At 34.1% G+C, this 19,634-nt stretch overlaps 1 protein-coding gene across 1 annotated transcript in view; it reads left to right on the top strand.

Moving 5' to 3' along the window:
• VTA1 (vesicle trafficking 1) overlaps positions 1–19,634 on the top strand; it is a 73,518-nt gene that overhangs the window by 38,184 nt on the left and 15,700 nt on the right. Inside the window, exons 5-7 of the mRNA XM_518771.7 lie at positions 4,123–4,231; positions 13,114–13,290; positions 18,662–18,742. Coding sequence (XP_518771.1) covers positions 4,123–4,231; positions 13,114–13,290; positions 18,662–18,742 — 367 coding nt within the window. The remainder of the gene's footprint in view (positions 1–4,122; positions 4,232–13,113; positions 13,291–18,661; positions 18,743–19,634) is intronic.

Raw genomic sequence — 19,634 nt, forward strand, 5'->3', positions numbered from 1 at the left:
TATGTTTTTCCCCAAAGAGGGAAAGTTTAAAAATTTAGGGTAATTAATTACCTTCATTAGTTTTCATTGCTGGAGCATAGGTTAATAATAAACATTTTAAAAGAATGTCATTTTGCAGATACTGAATTCAAGTGAACATAGAGACTCAAATCTGATACTTATCCAGCATTTGTAGCCCTTCAATTCTAATTGCTCAGGATTTTGAAAAATTAAAAATAATCTGGAAAAGTCAGTGCTTTAGCACATATTCTTTGCTCTGAAAAAATGAAAAAGGAAGAAAAAGGTGAACCACAGGATATTGTTGTTTCTGTAGGCCTAAAACACTGGAAATTTCAAGTCATTCTATCTAACTGTATCATAAACGTAACAGAACTTCCTAAATCCAATAGCCACTTACATACCACAGAAATAATGATCTCTTGTACTACCACAGAAATTTCAGTTAGAATCAGTTAAGCTTTCATACATTGGAGATATGTATACTTCTTGAGTACTGCATACTGGTCACAAAGCCAAGTGCTTGGTATAAACAACAGGTAGACTCTGCTTTTAATGAGCTTATATTGTAAGGAGATATGTATACTTCTTGAGTACTGCATACTGGTCACAAAGCCAAGTGCTTGGTATAAACAACAGGTAGACTCTGCTTTTAATGAGCTTATATTGTAAGGTATGTGGGTGTTTTGAGGGTCTGGGAGGACACTTTGTCAGCATCCTTGTATAATTATAAACTATGATGAATGTTGTTTTAAAAAAAGATGTAAGATTACCGGAGAGTCTGACCTTTGATTGGGAACATCAGGAAAACCTTTCTGAGGAAGTGGCATTTGATCTGGCATATGAGGAATGAGCTGAGTAGGGGTGGGTTAGCTGGGTGAGGAAGAAAAAAGACAATAGGCAAACAGGTTGTATGGGCCATGGCATGTGTAGTAACAGAAAAAAATGCATAGCTGGGTAGTAGTCAGTGAATGGGATAGGGACATTGAGAAGAGGTTGGACAATCAAGAACCAGGTAGAGTAGACCCTTGTATCCAAAGTTAGAGTTTATTTTGCATTTTAAATGAAAAGATTGACACGAATGGATTTATATTTTAGAAAGATCACTGTACTCAGAGCACTAGATGAGGAAGGTGTGGTAGGGGCTAGGGCAAGAATAGAAGTTGGGACAAATTAGGGGGCTATTTCAGTGAAAATGGGGAGATGAAGACCAATCAAGGTATGTTTCAAAAGGAAAATCAACTGGATTCTTGGTGAATTAGGTAAGGGAGTCGGGGGAGAGGCAAAGTATAGAGAGAGCTGTTAAAAATGACTCCTCCCATTTACTTGAGAGTGAATTTCCCAGAGGAAAGGAGAGGTGGTAGGGGGATCAAAAGAACAGTTTTAATTTTAATTGTATGTGAGACATCCAAGTGGTGATGTCACATAGTCGGGTATTTGTCAAAGCAGATTCTGGCTAGATTCATAAATTTAAGAATAATAAATTTATCAATAGTATTTAAAGCTATGGGAAGGCATATGAAGAGGCTAAAAAAAAAAAGCTAGATGGCAGGATCATGATGTTTGTATGAATCTGGTAGGTGGTGTAATGGCTTAAGACAGCCCCACTGTGAGACAATAAATGGCAACTGATATGATGTATGAACTTGAGATGGAGGAGAGGGAGAATGAATGAACATACATTATCTGAAGGGAACTGCCTCTATTCATTCAGCTCAGATAATTATTACTAAATAAATCTGGGCCCAGATATTTCATTTTTAAAAGAGAAGTTAGAAATTTGGCTTTTATGTAACTTTTCCCATATTTGGATATAGAAAACATAATTCATATTTAAAATTCTATATGAGTTATTATTGATTGCGCCCACTATTTTGCACTCTGTCCTAGGACAGAGTATTTAAAATTACTTGAAGGTCAGCTAGAGGATTAGGAGCCAAAGGAGGTTAGAGAGAAACCAAGAGAATAGAGTGTCACAAAAACTAGAGATAGAGAAGGTTTCACAAAGATTGGCATAGTCCAGGGCTTTTAATATATTTACAGAGTGTAGCAGTTTGGTAAGATGATACCTAAAAAGTGTCCCTTGGATTTTCTAGTGTAGACTAGGCAGTTGATATTAGCAAGAGCAATTCCTCAAATGAACTGACAAGTGAGGAACAGGCTGACGCATGTGGGCTCCCTGCCAGTAAAAGACACAGGCATATTCAAATTCCCTGACCTTTTGTGTTACTGGAGAATATGAACTATACAGAAAAGAAATATACCCTCCCCATCCCACAGAGTGAACTGAGTGGTGAAGTAGTGAAGACTAAATGTGGATACTTCTGTTGGAAAGCTCATTTGTGAAGTGGAGCAAAATGTCATACCTGGAAGAAAATCAGAATCAATGTATAGATTTTTAAATTGAATATGTAAGAGGAGTGTTTGATAAGAAGGAAATGTGATACAAATTTAGTAATTTAGGGGTTAATTTTTTTTAGTTTTCTGTACAGAAGCTGCCTGTAGTAGTATCTAGAGACTCACATTATAGAATACTCAACTAAGTATCTGGACCACCTGCTGCATTTGTACTTATCAATGACTTCGTGGATCTTTGCAAAAGGATACTTTATTTCTTTTTTTTTTTTTTTTTTTGGCCGGGAGGAGGTCCGGAGCTGGGCTGGTGCAGTGGCGCAGTCTTGGCTCACTGCAACCTCTGCCTCCTGGGTTCACGTGATTCTCGTGCCTCAGCCTTTTGAGTAGCTGGGATTACAGGTGTGTGCCACCATGCCCGGCTAATTTTTTGTGTTTTTCATAGAGACGGGGTTTCACCATATTGGCCAGGCTGGTCTCCAACTCCTGAGCTCTGGCAATCCACCCTCCTTGGCCTCCCAAAGTGCTAGGATTACAGGCATGAGCCACTGTGCCTAGCCCTCTATTTCTTTTTTTTTTTTTTTTTTTTTTTTTTGAGACAGAGTCTCTCTCTGCTGCTCAGGCTGGAGTGCAGTGGCGTCTGCCTCCTGGATTCAAGTGGTTTCTCCTGCCTCAGCCTCCCGAGTAGCTGCAACTACAGGCACGTGCCACCATGCCCAGCTAATTTTTGTATTTTCAATAGAAACAGGGTTTCACTATGTTGGCCAGGCTGGTCTTGAACTTCTGACCTCATGATCTGCCTGCCTCAGCCTCCCAAAGTGGTGGGATTACAGGCATGAGCCACCGTGCCTGTTTTCAAATAGTAAAACCACGTTCGCTCTGGAACTCTAATGTGCGTATAAATCACCTGGTGGTCTTGTAGTGCAGGTGCAGGCTGGCACTTGCAGATCAGGTTCAGTAGATTTGGGGTGGGCTTGAAGATTCTGCATTTCTAACAAGTTCCCAAGTGATAACGATGCCACTATAAAGGTCAGTTGAAAATATAAACTAAAAATCACTAGCACATCCAAAATTCTAAGAGATTTTTATATTTTTTAATGCAAATTTTTATCTTATATCCTGTAACATTAGCATATCATGTTACATTAGTTTTAAGGCATAGAAGAAGAGGCAGCTAACAGGTTCTTCATGATCTTTTCAGTTAACCCAATGAGGTATTATTTTTCCCTTTTTAGAATCAGGGTAACTGAGGTTCAGAGCTGTTAACTAGCATGTGACTAGTTAAAAAGTCAGGTTTACCTGCCTATCAGTCTAGCATTTGCTTTAACCACCACATCTTAATTTTCTTTTTATTTTTTTCTTGATTTGTACAGATCTGTTTTTTTGTCTTTAGTGAAAATAATTCAATCTATTGTTATTTTTATATTTAGTCTTAGATTTCTACTTTAGCCTATTTCTCCCCTGTGCAGAAGAGTTGCAAATTTTGCTCAAAGGACACTCCTGTTTTTCCGTTGCATATCCTTTCTGAAATGTTATATGATAAAAGAGAACTGGGCGTACGTATGTTTTGAGGACAGTAGCTTTTCATGAATTCTGTCAAGCCTTAAATACTTGGTGGATTCCAGCAATAGGGTGGGGTATTGCCGGTTTCTTTTAGAGCTGTAATCTGCAAAAATAGGTTTTATCTCAGAAATATGATATAGGTCATCATAAATGTTTACTTTTTACTTCTTTACCGTAGTCCAATGTTGATATAAAAATGCTCTCTTTTAGAATGTGAAACACAGGAAGTATGCCAGATGGAAGGCAACATACATCCATAATTGTTTAAAGAATGGGGAGACTCCTCAAGCAGGCCCTGTTGGAATTGAAGAAGATAATGGTATGTATTTATTTATTCTGAGTAAAAGGACTTAGTAGAATCATAATTATTCAGTAGATTACTCAAAGTTTTTGGAGGGAACAATACAGTTTTGTTTTCATCAGGCCCAGAATCAATGAAAGTTAAGTATAAAATCATAAACTTAGGGACAGTGAGAAATAGAAATAAAGGTCAAACTGCTGTAATACCTGTCCATGTCAACAAAGTGACTTATCTGTCTCCTACTTTTTTTTTTTTTTAATGAGACATAGTCTTGCTCTGTCGCCCAGGCTGGAGTGCAGTGGCGCAGTCTCTGCTCACTGGGAGCTCCGCCTCTCAGGTTCATGCCATTCTCCTGCCTCAGCCTCCCGAGTAGCTGGGACTACAGGCGCCTGCCACCACGCCTGGCTAATTTTTTTGTAGTTTTAGTAGAGACGGGGTTTCACTGTGTTAGACAGGATGGTCTCGATCTCCTGACCTTGTGATCCGCCCACCTTGGCCTCCCAAAGTGCTGGGATTACAGGCGTGAGCCACCGTACCTGGCCTCCTACTTTTAATCAGATTTCATTCCTGTTACATAGGAAAGGCAATACATTTATAATTTATAAAATGTTTTCAAACCACGAAGAATACCGTATCATTTTTTGTAAATCTGTTTGAGTTATGTAGGTTATTTGGGGAGTTAGTAATACATTCACATGGTTCAAAAAAATCGTAGAGTATATAAAAAATATGAAGTGAATTTCTCCTGTCTACCACATCCCCTGTCTTCCCAGATCCTACCAAAACTCAGGTAAGCATTTTTAGTTTTTTTGTGTGTATCTTTACAGAGATCATTTTTTATGAATTTACTACCAAGTAGAAACATATATGCTCCATTTTTTCATACAACTGGTAATATACATACAGTTCTGTACCTGGCTCTGTTTTTTTTTAACTTAATATGTACAGGAAAATTTTACCATCACACAGTGCGTTTTACAAATTTTAATCATGAAAAAATAAAGGTCTCATTATTTTACTTGGCCTTTCAGTTAATGTGTAATAGAAAAGGGAAACCTTTTTTCACTTACTTGTTTTTTATGTATTAGACGTAGTAAATAGATGGTTATAAAGAGAACGACCACTGTTCTTGGAACTGAGAAAATTCCAAACGATCCTTGCATTTTGTTACACACTTTTATGCATTTGTGAAGATAATTATCCAATGCAGGCATCAGTAAACTTTCTTAAAGGATCAGATAATAAATATTTTCAGTTTATGAATGATACTGTCTTTGTTGCAGCTGTTTAGCTCTGCTGTTGTAGTACAGAAGTAGCCATAGATAATATGTAAAAAAGTGAGTGTGGTTGTGTTCCAGTAAAGCTTTATTTACAGTAACAGGCTGCCAGCCCACTGGCCATAGTTGGCCAACCCCAATCTAATTAATCTCTTTAGATCTATTATTATAATGAATTATATTGAAAGATTGCCTATTATTGAACCAATTTTACATTGTGTGATAAACCCCACTTGGTCATGATATATTATTTTTTTATTATACTGATAGGTTCAGTTCACTACTATATCATTTAGGATTTTTATGTTGACATTTATAACTAAAGATGGTTTACAGTTTTCCTTTTTGGTATCAATGTTATGATGTTATGCTTACTTCATGAATATAATCAGAATGTCTCTAGTCTTTTTCTGTGCTTTGGAACAGTGGAATTATCTGGTCTTTAAATGCACCCTGGAAATTTTTTGTGAAACCAACTAGCCGTTTTACTTTTCGGGACTATTTTAGATGTTGCATTTTAGGTATATTGAAATACCTAATAAATTGTCAATTAGGGGTTTTCGGCATTCTTTCCATATCAGTAACTTCTCTAATCTTAAAACTCTTTAACATTTTGCCTTTGAAAGTAGGAAGTGTGCATTTTGATTATCACGTTGATCTGTTTTGTTCTGAAATGGTTATTGTAGGCCCTTACAATTAATAATGCTAACTAAATAGATTATTAAATGTAGACAGTTTTTGTTTTCCAAAAGTCAGCTTAAATGGAAGTTGTCATTTCTGTTATTTATTTTCATACATATTTGCTGGAGTTTCTGGATAGTGGAAAATTGTAAGCTACAGAATACTAATAATAAATCCTCTACAATATAAAGGAGAATATTTTCACTGCATACTTTTTCAACTCATTATCTTAAAACATAACCTGTTGTCATAATCAGGGCTTAATGTCATAACCTCTAATAATGTCTTCTCAAAGATAGCCTATATATCTACAAGATATAATGTCATTAAATCTGATTTTGTGTGAGAAAAATCTTCTTGAAGACTTTGATTTGTTTTCTTTTTTTGAGTGTAGAATTATATTCTGTTGTGTTTTAGGATTAACTCTTGGAAAATAGTCTAAGTGTAAAAGGTAGTATATTTCACAAAAACCTAATTGTCTATTGTTCTGGCATTGAATTTCTAGTAAAACCGTAGAAAATAATAGATATTGTACTTAGTTAACTTAGATAAAGAACAAAAGAGTATATGCTTTTGAAAACAATACTATGTATTAAGTTCTAGCTGAATACCACATCACCGTGACATTTGAATAGATATTACAAACAGGCTTCCACTTATGATTTAACGTATACTTTTTCACCTTTAAGAAGATAGCAAAGCAATATGCATTCAATAGAAACTGTACTTCGAGAACCCTTACAGTCATTGTTTTTCACCTTCAGTACAGTATTTATTAAATTATATAAAGGCTTTGTGTTAGATGATTTTGCACTAATGTAAGTGCTCTGAGCATGTTTCATGTAGGCTAGGCTAAGCAATGATGTTCAGTAGGTTAGGTATTTTAAATGCATTTTTTACTTAGATTTTTGACTTATAGTGGGTTTTTTGGGATGTAACACCATCGTATGTTGATGAGCATCTGTATGTAGAATTAATGATATAAAAAAAGAACAGTAGATCATTGAAACCATTCATTTTATATGGTAAATTTGTTTTGATACAATGTTAAATTTACTGACAAGTTGCCAGAATGATATAAAGAATTCCAGTATGCCTTTGATCCAGAATTAAACATTCTCTCATTGATTCATAGTCTGTCCCTCTTTCTCACCCCTTGTCCCCTTTTCTCTCTCCCCACTCCCCCTACCACACATAAAAAACAAAGGACATAAGGTTATTCTATATATTTGTGTGTGTGTGTAAAATTTCAAAATACAACCTGGTGTCATAATCTGGTGTTAGTGTCATGATTTTTAGCAGTATCTCCTTAGAAATGGCTTATGGCTTCACAAGAGGATATCATTATATATATATTTTGAAGTATTTATAAGTAAATTAGAGATATGCTCTTTTACTGCTGAGTACTTCTGTATTTCCTAAGAAGAGTGGCATTCTTTTTACTACAGTGTACTTATCAAAATCGAGAAGTATAGTATTTATTTAGTGTATCATCTGATTTCCGTCTGTATTCAGATTTTAGCAGTTGACTCAGTAATACCCTTTGTAGTTTTCCTTCTCATGCACATAGATCACACGTTGCATCTGAGTGCCATATCTCTTTAGTCTCCTTAATCTGGAGTAGCTCCCCAGGATTTCTAGTGTTTCTTTGCCTTGATGCTTTTGAAAAGTACAGTTACTTTTTAACTGTTCCTCAATTTGTTTGTCTGATATTGCCTCATAATTAGTTTAACCCTATGCATTTTTTGCAGAATAGCCCAAAATAAAGTTGTGTCCTCCCTGCCTTACATTAGAAGTATATGATTTTGGTGAAATATTGGTGATGTTAACTGATCACTTGGGTAATGTGGTGTCTTCTGGGTTATTCCCCATTAAAATTATTTTTCCCTTTGCTATTAATAAGTAATTTGTGGAAGATACTTTGATATTATGTAAATATCCTATATTTTTTATGCAACTTCACCCCCTGGGTTTAGCATTCATTGATGATTTATCATTCTTTTTATTTTAATTAGTTGGCACTCTATCATAAGGATGGACTTTCCAGTCTATACATAAATAAATGTATTTATTCATTTAATTATTTACATCAGTATGGGCTCATGAATTTATATTCAGTGATTATAATTCATTACTCATTATTCTTTATTATGATCCTTTATGTGACTCCTGTTGCAGCTTCTGCACCAGTTGTAGCTTCATTACTTGAGCAAATTAACATTCTTTGGTGTCTAGTATACAGCTATTGATCTGGCCAGTGCCTTTTTCTTCATACCTGTCCATAAGGTTCACTAGAAGCAGTTTGCTTTCATCTGGCATGGCCAGCAGTACACTTCACTGTCCTACCTCAGGGGTATATCAACTCTCCAGCTCTATGTCACAATTTAGTTTGCAGGGATCTTAATACCTTCCTACCCTTACACAAGATATTACACTGGTCCATTATATTGATGACATTATGCTGATTGGACCTAGTGAGCAACTACTGTGGACTTAGTGGTGAGACATTTGCTTCTCAGAGAATGGGAAATCAAACTGACTAAAGTTCAGGGATGTCAGTGAAATTTCTAAAGGTCCAGTGATATGGGACATGTCAAGATATTCATACTAAGGTGATATTGTTGCATCTAGCCACTCCTACAACCAAGAAAAGAGAGGTACTGTGCCTAGTGGACCTATTTGGATTTTGGAGTCAAACACGTTCCTCATTTGGGTGTATTACTCTGACCCATCTGCTGAGTAACTCAATCTTCTTTTCTTTTTCCTTTATCTTAACTATTCTGTCCTTTGAGTTTCCACATAAATTTTAGAATTAGATTTTCAGTTTCTCTTTTTTAGAAAAAATGCCTACTGGCATTATGATTAGTATTAAACTTAGGGAGAATTAATTGTCTTTCAGTACATGAACATAATGTATCTTTCCATTTATTTAAGTTTTCTGTAATTTCTTTCAGCGGTATTTTAGATTTTTTGAAGTAGAGGTTTTTACCTCTTTTGTTAAATTTACTTCAAGTATTTTGTGTCCTTTCATTCTCTTGTAAATGAAATTAATTTTTTAATTTGGTTTTCCAGTCATTAGCTTCTAATAGGAATTACAATTGATTTTTGTATAATTTTTTATCTTGCAACCTTGCTAAATTTACCTATTGATTCTGATAATTACTTTGTAAATTCCTTGAGAGTTTGTATGTAGATAATTATGTCATTTGCAAGGAGAGACAGTTTTGCTTCTTCCTTTCCAATCCTCATTTCTTTCTTTTCTTGCCTATTGTGCCAGTGGCAATAAATATGTCCATTGTTTTGTTTTGTTTTTTGCCCTATGTGATACTGAGAAATCTTCTTTATTTCTAGGGTGCTGAGAAGTTTTGTCATAAATGGATGTTGAATTTTGTCAAGTGCTTTTTATGCACTTATTGAAATTATCATAGGACTTTTTTTCTTCTGTTAATATGAGTTACATTGATTGATTTTCAAATGTTGAACCAACCCTGCACTCATTGGTAAACTTAGTCATGATGAGGCCTTGTATTATATGGCTGATTTGATTCTGATACTAAGAATTTGTGTGTCTGCATTTCAGTATTGGTGAGGTTTGGCATCAGGGTTACACTGGCCTCATAAAACAAGATGAAAGTAATCCATTCTCTGTTTTCTGAAATTGTTTGCATAAGATTGGTATTTTTTCTTACTTGAATGTTTGATATAATTCACTGCTTATTCCATCTAGGCTATGCATTTTCTTTGTAGGAGGGTTTTTAACCATGAATTCAATTTCCCCAATAGATTTAAGACTGTTCAGATCATCTCTTTTTGGGTGAGTTATGCTATTTTGTATCTTCAAGTGATTTGTTCATTTCCCTGAGGTAGTGCCATTTATTGGCGTAATATTTTCTTATTGTCTTCACTGTCCTTTTAATGTCTGTAGGATGTATTTGATATCACCTCCTTCATTTCTCATATTCATAATAGCTGTTTCTTCTTTTTCCTCCCAGTCTCTTGACAGAGATGTTTTAATTTTTTTTATTATCTCAACAAGTACTTAGTACAGTTTTTTTCTTCTTTATCTTCTATTCCTTTAATTTTTTCTGCACCACACTTGGAGTTTAATTTGCCTTTTTTTTTTTTTTTTAGCTTCTTAGGGAGGAAATGTAGATCTTTGATGTTTAAATTTTTCTTTTCTGATAGAAGAATTTAAATCTATCTTTCAGTTTCCCTCTAAGCATTGGTTTAGTGACATCCTGCAAATTTTGGTATCACTCAGTTCACCATAATTATAGTTTTCTTTGTGATTTCTTCTTTGAGTAATGGATTATTTATAAATATATTCTTTAATTTCAGAATGTTTGAGGTGTTTGTAGATATCTTACTGATTTCTAATTCAATTCCATTTTAGTCAGAGAACATACTATAAAAGATTTCGGTATTTTGTAGTTTACCAAGATTTCTTTCATGGCCCAGCATATGATCTGTCTTGGTGAATGTCCCATGTGCAGTTGAAAAGAATGTATTCTGCAGTTATTGCTTATGATGTTCTCTGTTAAATCTCCAAGTACAGTGGTTTTACTAGTTCTGTCAGTTTGTTTCATTTTGAGACTCTTATTATATTAGGCACATGTACCTTTATAGTTATTTTTTATGAACTAACCTTTTTATTATTATGGAACATCCCACTATATCTTGCTGATGTTCCTGGTTACAAATTCTGTTTGGCCTGATTTTAAAGTTAGCCACCCCAGCTTTTGTCAGCTTGGTATTTGTGTGACGTTTTAATCCTTATGAAATGGTCCTTTTTATCTCAGCTAATATTCCTTGTCATTGATTCCATTTGTCTGTTATTAAAATTAGTCACCAGCTTTTGTCTGCTGGATATTTACATGGTTTGTCATCCTTTTAGTTTAAACAAATCTAGATCTTTGTGTTTTAAAGTACATTTCCTGCAAAAAGCATATAGGCACTTTTTTATTCTGTCTCTCAACCCCTGTGTGAGAAATAGTGTTTAGTTCATTTACATTTAATGTAATTGCTATAGCTAGATTTAAACCTATTTTGCCATTTCCTTTCTGTTAATACCATCTGTTTTTTTTCTCTTACAATTTTTCCCCCCTCTGGTTAGTTTTGTCTCTTTCATTTGTTATGTCTATGTTTTACTTTGTGGCCTTGAACAAATTTATCGTAGCTGCTTTAAAGTGCTTTTTTGCTGATTTTCAATATCGGGGTCATTTTGAGGTCTTTTTTGTAGACTCTTTTTTTCACATTTTCCTTTTCTGCCCTAATTTTTAATAACTTCTATTTGTTGATAACATGTTGAAGCTCCTCTGCATCCTATTATCTTTCTCTGCAAAGTCTTGATTCTTATTCCAGCAGACCATTGACTTGCCAGAACTCAAACTTTGTCCCCGTTTCAGCTTTAAGTTGCTTTTCTCCAGGGCCCCCTAGAGTCTTACCTGAGTGTGCATAATTCAGGGGCTTGTAGGTATTTAGTTGGGGTTCATACAAACATTTCATGGCTCACTTCTTGGCAACTTTCTTTTGTGTAGACTATTGACTGCCCTCAGATGAACAGCCACATAAAATCAAATGTTACCTGGTAAGATTTCCTCTTACCCTTACTCTCATTTCTACCAGCTTTTGGTCATGCTCTAGTGCCTTTATGTTGTGGAGCTTTTTTCTTTCCCAGAATGTATAAATGTTAGAGTTCTCCAGTATTGGGGAAAGTCATGTTAATGTATGTAAAGTATAAATACATCCACAAGGTTGCTTGATAAAATGCTCATCTCAGATTAGGTAAATTTAACTTTTTTTCTTGTTTGAAATTAGCTACATTGAATAACCTGTTTATAATCAGACAAAAAGGTTATTTAAAAATGTGGTAGGAAGCAGTAAGATCTATTCTCTTTGATGAGTCTGTAGCTCTAGCTTGCTTTTATTTTAAGTTACTATGTCTCCCAGTAGCGGCTGATGGTCATTTTATACTCAAAATTCAGTTTTTCAAAGTAGTTTTCAAATTTGGCTCACGATACAGTATATTTTAAAAGTTTGCATTTCAGAACTTTTCAAAATGAAATATCTCATTTCTTTCTGCATAGCTAAATGCAAAATTTCATTCCTCTGTTTTTATTAGCTAAATGCATTGAACAACTCACAGATAATCATTTAGTAGCTAGTACGCAGTAAATCTTGAGTAAAAGTCCGCTGTCAGAAAATGGAGTTCTTATTGGATAGCATAAATGTGGCATGTTTTGCCAGAAATGTCCTTGAGTCTTCATAAGTTTAAAGAAAGTTTATTTTAAAGAAAAACATATTCTGGTTGTGGTGGCTCACGCCTATAATCCCAGCACTTTGGGAGGCCGAGGCAGGCAGATCACGAGGTCCGGAGATTGAGACCATCCTGGCTAACACGGTGCAACCCCGTCTCTACTAAAAATACAAAAAAAACAAAAAAACAAAAAAACAAACTAGCCAGGAGTGGTGGCAGGCGCCTGTAGTCCCAGCTACTCGGGAGGCTGAGGCAGGAGAATGGCGTGAACCTGGGAGGTAGAGCTTGCCATGAGCTGAGATCACGCCACTGCACTCCAGCCTGGGCAGCAGAGTGAGACTCCGTCTCAAAAAAAAAAAAAAAAAAAAAAAAAAAAATATATATATATATATATATATGTATGTGTGTGTGTGTGTGTGTATATATATACACTATATGCAAAGATTTTATAGAATTAAAAAATATTAACCTGAAAGAAGTGATAATCATATTGTCAGGTACAATTACATTTTTTAAGAAAATAAAAAAATTAAAAATATTGTTTTAAGAATAGAGCTTGCTTCTCCACTGCATTAAATAGAATTGCATTTAAAGATTCCATTTGTCATGTGTATAATGAAATAAGAATACCTAGCACTTGTATTTCAAAATACGTACTGTAACATTGTGTATATGTGATCTGATAGATATTGAAGAAAATGAAGATGCTGGAGCAGCCTCTCTGCCCACTCAGCCAACTCAGCCATCATCATCTTCAACTTATGACCCAAGCAACATGCCATCAGGCAACTATACTGGAATACAGATTCCTCCGGGTGCACACGCTCCAGCTAATACACCAGCAGAAGTGCCTCACAGCACAGGTGGGAAACTGTAACTGAATGATTTATTTAATTCCCCTTTTATAAAGAAGAACTGCATTTCTTATCACATATGTGCCTCATAATGATGGTCATGAAAACATGACAAGTTCCTTGAATTCCATTTGAACCCACAAGAAACATTAAATTATTTTCATTAAAATTTTAATATTAGTTGTATTCTAATTATTTGAGAAATGACAAGTATTATGTGCATTGATTACTCTTAACCTTATATTTTATTAATAAGATTGGTTTCCATGCTTTTCATATATATTGCTGTTTTTCTTTTTCTTCTCTTCCCTTTCTTTTCCCCTCACTGTTGTTTTAGAATAGCTCGGAGGTGAGTGGAGTTGATATTAGGATGTGTCAGTCAGGGTCTCACTGTGATATCTAGGTTTGTTTCATTCCCTTGGGACTATGCCTCTGCCCTCAACATGGGTATTATTGATGATGGGGAGTGGGCTTTGAGGCATGAAATCTCAGTAACAATGAAATCATAGACAGGTGAAAGGAGGGATTCGGATTATTTTTTTTTTAACCTTACACTTTAAAAAACTAACAGGAAAGAAAGACCTATCTGTGAATAAATCAGTACTGTATGTTTATGTTTTTATTTTTTAAAATCTGACAAAGTTAGTCCTCAGTAGTTAAGTCAGGGTCAGTAAAGACACTTTGACAAAATTTCAGTTACTCTTCCCTTTAATTGCATTGTTGACAAAATGTCACCTTTATCTCCAAGTAGGACACTTGCAGCTATAATTTAAATTTTACATTTAATTTTTTCAAAAACTTTTCTTAAAAATTTACTTTTATCCCAGGTGACTTATGGTACTAAACTATACAAACACTTTAAAATAATTAATGGAATGATAGTCATCCTTCATGCCCTGATTTCTACTGTTCCTATTATGTAACACACTATTACTTTACTTTTATTTGTCAGCCTTATTTTACCCAAATTTTTTTATTTTACCCAAATTTTGCATGAATTACATTATATGCAAGTTTTCTATTTTGACCATTGTAACATCAAGTATGATTAGTGTCTTTCCTCCTATTTTAAAACTTACAAGTTTATATTATCTGCAAAAATATTGCTAACGTTTTCTTTAAGATTATTGATGAAATGATAATTTTAGCACTGATCTCTTTTTGTGTCTTCAGTCAGCATATTTGACCTTGACTTTTCAATATTTTATGGCCTATGTGATGATATTAATAGACAAACCTATTTGCATTTGTTTTGGAAGTAAAATTTCTTGGAACACTTTTAAGTATTTTATTATGTTTAGAAATATTCATTATTTCCAGTGTGGAATAATGTAAGTGAAACCAGCTACTTAGATCTGTTTGCCTTAGATGAATACTGTTCAGATTATACTTGAAGGTTTAAATCCTGATCAAGAGTCCCAGACACAAGCATTCTCATAGAGGAGCCAAGGGGAAATAAAATGCATTTAGGAGGCAAATCATATTGGTTATTTGTTTCTACCCCATGCTAAAGCATAAACTCAGCTGATATTTAACTTCTCGTGACCTTAATTTTTCCTCTTTCTAATATGAAATTAATCATACTTACTTCTCATGGTTATTTTAATTATTAAAAGGGAAAAACTGTAAAAATGGACTAGTAGTAGGCCTATCACAAAATCAGTGTTCAGCAGATTAGCCTCCTTTCCCTCTTTTTTTTCCTCTTCCTTCCTATTTCTGTGCCAAGGAAAGTCAGGGTATTTAATGGCAAGTTAATGAACACTTAAAATTATTATGTGAATCAAGAGAAGTATCATAACTGGGGGTAGGATATTAACCTTATAGAAAGACTGTCCAAGGAGTTGTGTTTTAGACAGTATATCTCAAGGCAGAGTTGTGGTATAGGCACATCAGTATATATTTTATATATAGATACACTCTATGAGTATAAAAAAGAGAAAACACTTTTAACAGGAGGGCTATAGTAGATCGATCCATATGAAATTGCCAGTTTTGTGTAACAAAAATGATAAAGTATTGATAGTCTTATATGTTCAAACTAATACACAGTGTATCCTGGCTAGAATATTCATGACATAAAGATAAATATTAGGTGGTTTTCTATTAGAAAGTTTTTTGTCATAAACAGTTCAATTTGATCTAGTTAACTCTAGCATGAGCCTCTTGTTTTCTCTCTCTTTTGTTCCTTAGAGGGAAGAATAAAACTAAAAAACTTAGAACTTTTATAGAATGAGATCCTATCATATTTTATACACTCTTGTAGCCTTACCAGTCAAATGATTATCATGGCTAATTTCCACACTTATTCTTGCAGCAACTATATTATGTATTACTGTCTTTAACTTACAAACTCTCAAGAGACTAAGCAATTATTCTAAGAAAACAAACATACCCAGTAATGACAGAACCAGGATTTGAATCCAAGTTTTTTTGACTTCATGTTTTAGCCACGTGCCTTCTATGTTCCTTCCTCTAAGGAACTAAAATCCTCTCAAATTAAAACCTACTTTTCTGATAGTATATTTCCCTTTAAGATTGGTTTGAGATGTTGAAATCTCCTCCTTTTAGCCCCAGATTTTTTTCTATTATATTTGAAACAATAAAAAAAGTTCATAGTTGCCTAATAAAAAACAAAATAACATTTTTAATATATAAATAATAGCAAATGTTTCCCCTCTTACTCACGTTAAGAATGATTTATTTTCTCTCATATAAAGGTCCAGGATGCACTTTTATCAAAGGGAAATCCTTAAGATAACTGAAAAGAATAGTATGTACTAATTTGCAGTTTTTAGTTCTTCCACAAAAAAGCAAAGGAGGTGCAATGAGGACAGGGATAGTGATTGTTTAAACAGGCGAAGTGTTTGCTTCTTGTGCTTTCAACACTGCACAGATATCACATGTAGTTGATACAGTGTGTTTTTTTCTTTCTCAAGAAACATAAGCTTTTTATAGTTCATATTACAGGAGAAGATTTTAGTAATAAAGCTAGATTAAATAATATAATTATTTTATGATTAAAGCTAGCCTTTCATTGTAAAATGCAGCTCACTTCATAGATCAAAATGTAGGCTGTGTACTTGTGTCAGAAGTACCATGTTTGCATTCTTCTGTAAGCTTTGATAACCTGTTGTTGATACTCTGGCCTACGCATTTCTCTCAACCCTGTTTCTCATGATTACACTAAGGTTTCACACATTCTTTCCTTATACTGTTACTCATAGACAATATAGGTAACATGCCTTTCTTCCTTTTTCTGTGTCTCTCCAAATGCTGTGTTCTTTCAGGAGTCTGTTTAATCACACTTTCTGGATAGTCTTCTCTATAAATAGAGATTTGTTTGGAGGATTTTAATTTAGGCAGAAATGCAAATTACTTAGCAACGAATGACATTGATCTATAGATTGGACCATTAGAGTATAGTAGATTTACCTTGTTTTTTAAGATGTATATGAATGATATATGTAATCTACATAAGCCTAGGTACACCTGTTTCAAAGCACTAGACATGACTAGTGTGAAGATCCATCTCAGATTTTACATTCTAGCATTTTAAAAATAATATATATTTATGTGCCTTTCAGTGTTTGGCAAGTTTTGTGGAGAAAATTGTCAGATGTTTATAATTTAAATATATTTGGTGAGTACTTATCAAAATCAAGCAAAAAATAGTCATTGAATAGGTCAGCCTAAGATTTGTCTGTCTCCTCACTTTGCATTTATACTTTTATACAGTTTTCTATAAGTATATTCATATACACAGTATATGAGAATATTTACTGTAGCATTATTTGTAATAGCAAAAGATTGGAAATTAAAACTTAAATGTCCATCAGTAACGGATTGCTTTATAAGCTATGCATGCAGAGAATGGGACACTATGGAACCATTAAAAACAGCAAGACAGATTTATATGTATTAATCTGGAGTTATTGCTAGGACACATTAAGTGAAAAATGCATAAAACAGTATAGTATGCAGAACTTACTACCATTTGCAAAACACACACGCAAGTATGCCTTCTAGAAGATTTTGGTTTAGATAAGTACACAAATTTCTTAGCAGAGAACAGCATTGACATATATATAGATTGGATTGGACACACAGTTATTTGTAGGTGGGTGGAAAGGTGTCATAGAAACTGGTACTAGCCCTAAACTTTGGGGTAGGAGAGGCAGGCTTTCTCCTTTATATTTTTTTGTACTATATAAAATTTGTACTTCACCTTTCATCTGTATCCCTGTGTACTTTAAGATTTTTCAATTTTTAGTTAAAAAGCAATATTTATATGGCTTTTAATAGTTCCAAAGGGTATAAATACAGAGCGAGTTTGTCCTGGAAAACAATTAAGTGAGGTAAATAATGTATATTTAAACCATTTTTTCTCTTAGGTTGGGGTTGAGAAAAATCTTAAAAGTCAAAACTTCTTACCGGAAGAACTTTAGAACTTCATACCAGAAAAACTTTAGACCTTTAGAAAATTTTAGAACTTCAGCCATCTTTTGTGAAACCGTTATTCTAGAACTCTCAGTGGATATATATCCATCCCCCTAGAAACTTCCTATTTATTTTAACCTTTTTCTCTGTTTCCTTTTTCTTATTCCAGTATTTTTCCCACTTTACCCTTTCTACAAATTGCCTATTCGAATTCAGTGTATTAGTTTGGCAAACAGTCCATCTTGAGAGACTGTTTAACTCCATTGATTTGGAGTAATCAACTTTTCCTCATTTTATTTTCCTGCTGATTGAATCATTTCAGTCCTTTTTTGGGGGAACTTTTAACACTTTTTGTTAGTTTTTTAGATGATTAATAAATAATCTTCAACTTTAGTATATTCCTTACCATTAATCAAGAATGCTAAGTTATTCATTGATATCACAGTTTTGAAACGTTCTAACAAAGTCAAAACAGTTGTTTATTGGATAATTGTTTATTGGATATGTAAAAATATCATCTTAAAATGTGTAAACTAGAAAATTACAAATTTTAATTTGTAATTTCATGCACGGTGATGAAATTGGATTCATCCTCTAAATTAAACTGAATTAGAATTATGTTCTACTTTATCACCAAATTATTTAATTGGCTGAGAAATTGAAAGGTAGGGAGTTTGCTACTTCTACAGATATTTGGTAAGCTTTAATGGAGAAGTAATGCGAAGCATTAGACAAAATACATGTTAGGAAATGCATAGCCCATACACATATGTAAACACTTGATATCCTCCAAGATCAACTAAGTATGTCAAATTAGAATCCATTGATGTTTCTAGAAAATAAGCAAAGTAATGAAATTGCCTCATGATTTTTAAGTGCTGCCCTACTGTATAATTAAAAGGTGTAATACTTTTATGCCCATTTATGCTTTTCTGATTTGCAGGTGTAGCAAGTAATACTATCCAACCTACTCCACAGACTATACCTGCCATTGATCCTGCACTTTTCAATACAATTTCCCAGGGTAAGTCAGCTGACTATTTTGTGAGATACATTTATCTCCTGTTTTGGGTTGCTGTTTTGTAATTTTACCTTGACAGTACCATATATTTAAATGTTGTTACTGAAATTTGAATTTCTAGGTAATTTGAAATAAATTTCCTTGAATGCTGATGTTCACTAGATTCTCAAATGAGCCAGGATTGTTTGACTTTAAAAATACCAACATCCAAAGCTGTCCCCTTTTGTTACAGTTCTTTTTTTCATGCACTACCGGATATTGAAGAACAAACATGGAGCTAAGGCTACCATGGAAGCCTATGCTAGATTATATTAATTTAGTTCGAGATTACTATGAGTTCTGATTGTGACTTTTCTTATCTACACTGTTATTAAATTATCTAAAAAGAAAGGAACTGACCATTATTAAAAATAAAAATCTCTGAGGTTACTTTGGTTGGTTGGTTTATAGGCTAAGTGATTGGTTTAAGTATAATCTTTACTACTTTTCTGATTTCTCTGTTTTTTTAGCCCAAATCAGGCATTGTGTTTATTTTGGTCTTTCTCATTCAGACTTTTGTTTTCTTCATATGTCAGATGATATTTAATCCTTTTATATTTAAAGTGAAGACCTTTTTTGTTTTGTTTTGTTTTTGAGACAGTCTGGAGTGCAATGGCACAATCTCAGTTCACTGCAACCTCTGCCTCCCGGGTTCAAGCTATTCTCCTACCTCAACCTCCCCAGTAGCTGGGACTACGGGTGTGCGCCACCACACCCAGCAAATTTTTATATTTTTAGTAGAGACGGGATTTCACCATGTTGGCCAGGGATGGTCTCGATCTCTTGACCTCATAATCCGCCTGCCTCAGCCTCCCATACTGCTGGGATTACAGGCATGAGCCACCGTGCCCAGCCA

This window comes from Pan troglodytes, chromosome 5, assembly GCF_028858775.2.
Source record: "Pan troglodytes isolate AG18354 chromosome 5, NHGRI_mPanTro3-v2.0_pri, whole genome shotgun sequence".
Lineage (NCBI taxonomy): Eukaryota > Metazoa > Chordata > Mammalia > Primates > Hominidae > Pan > Pan troglodytes.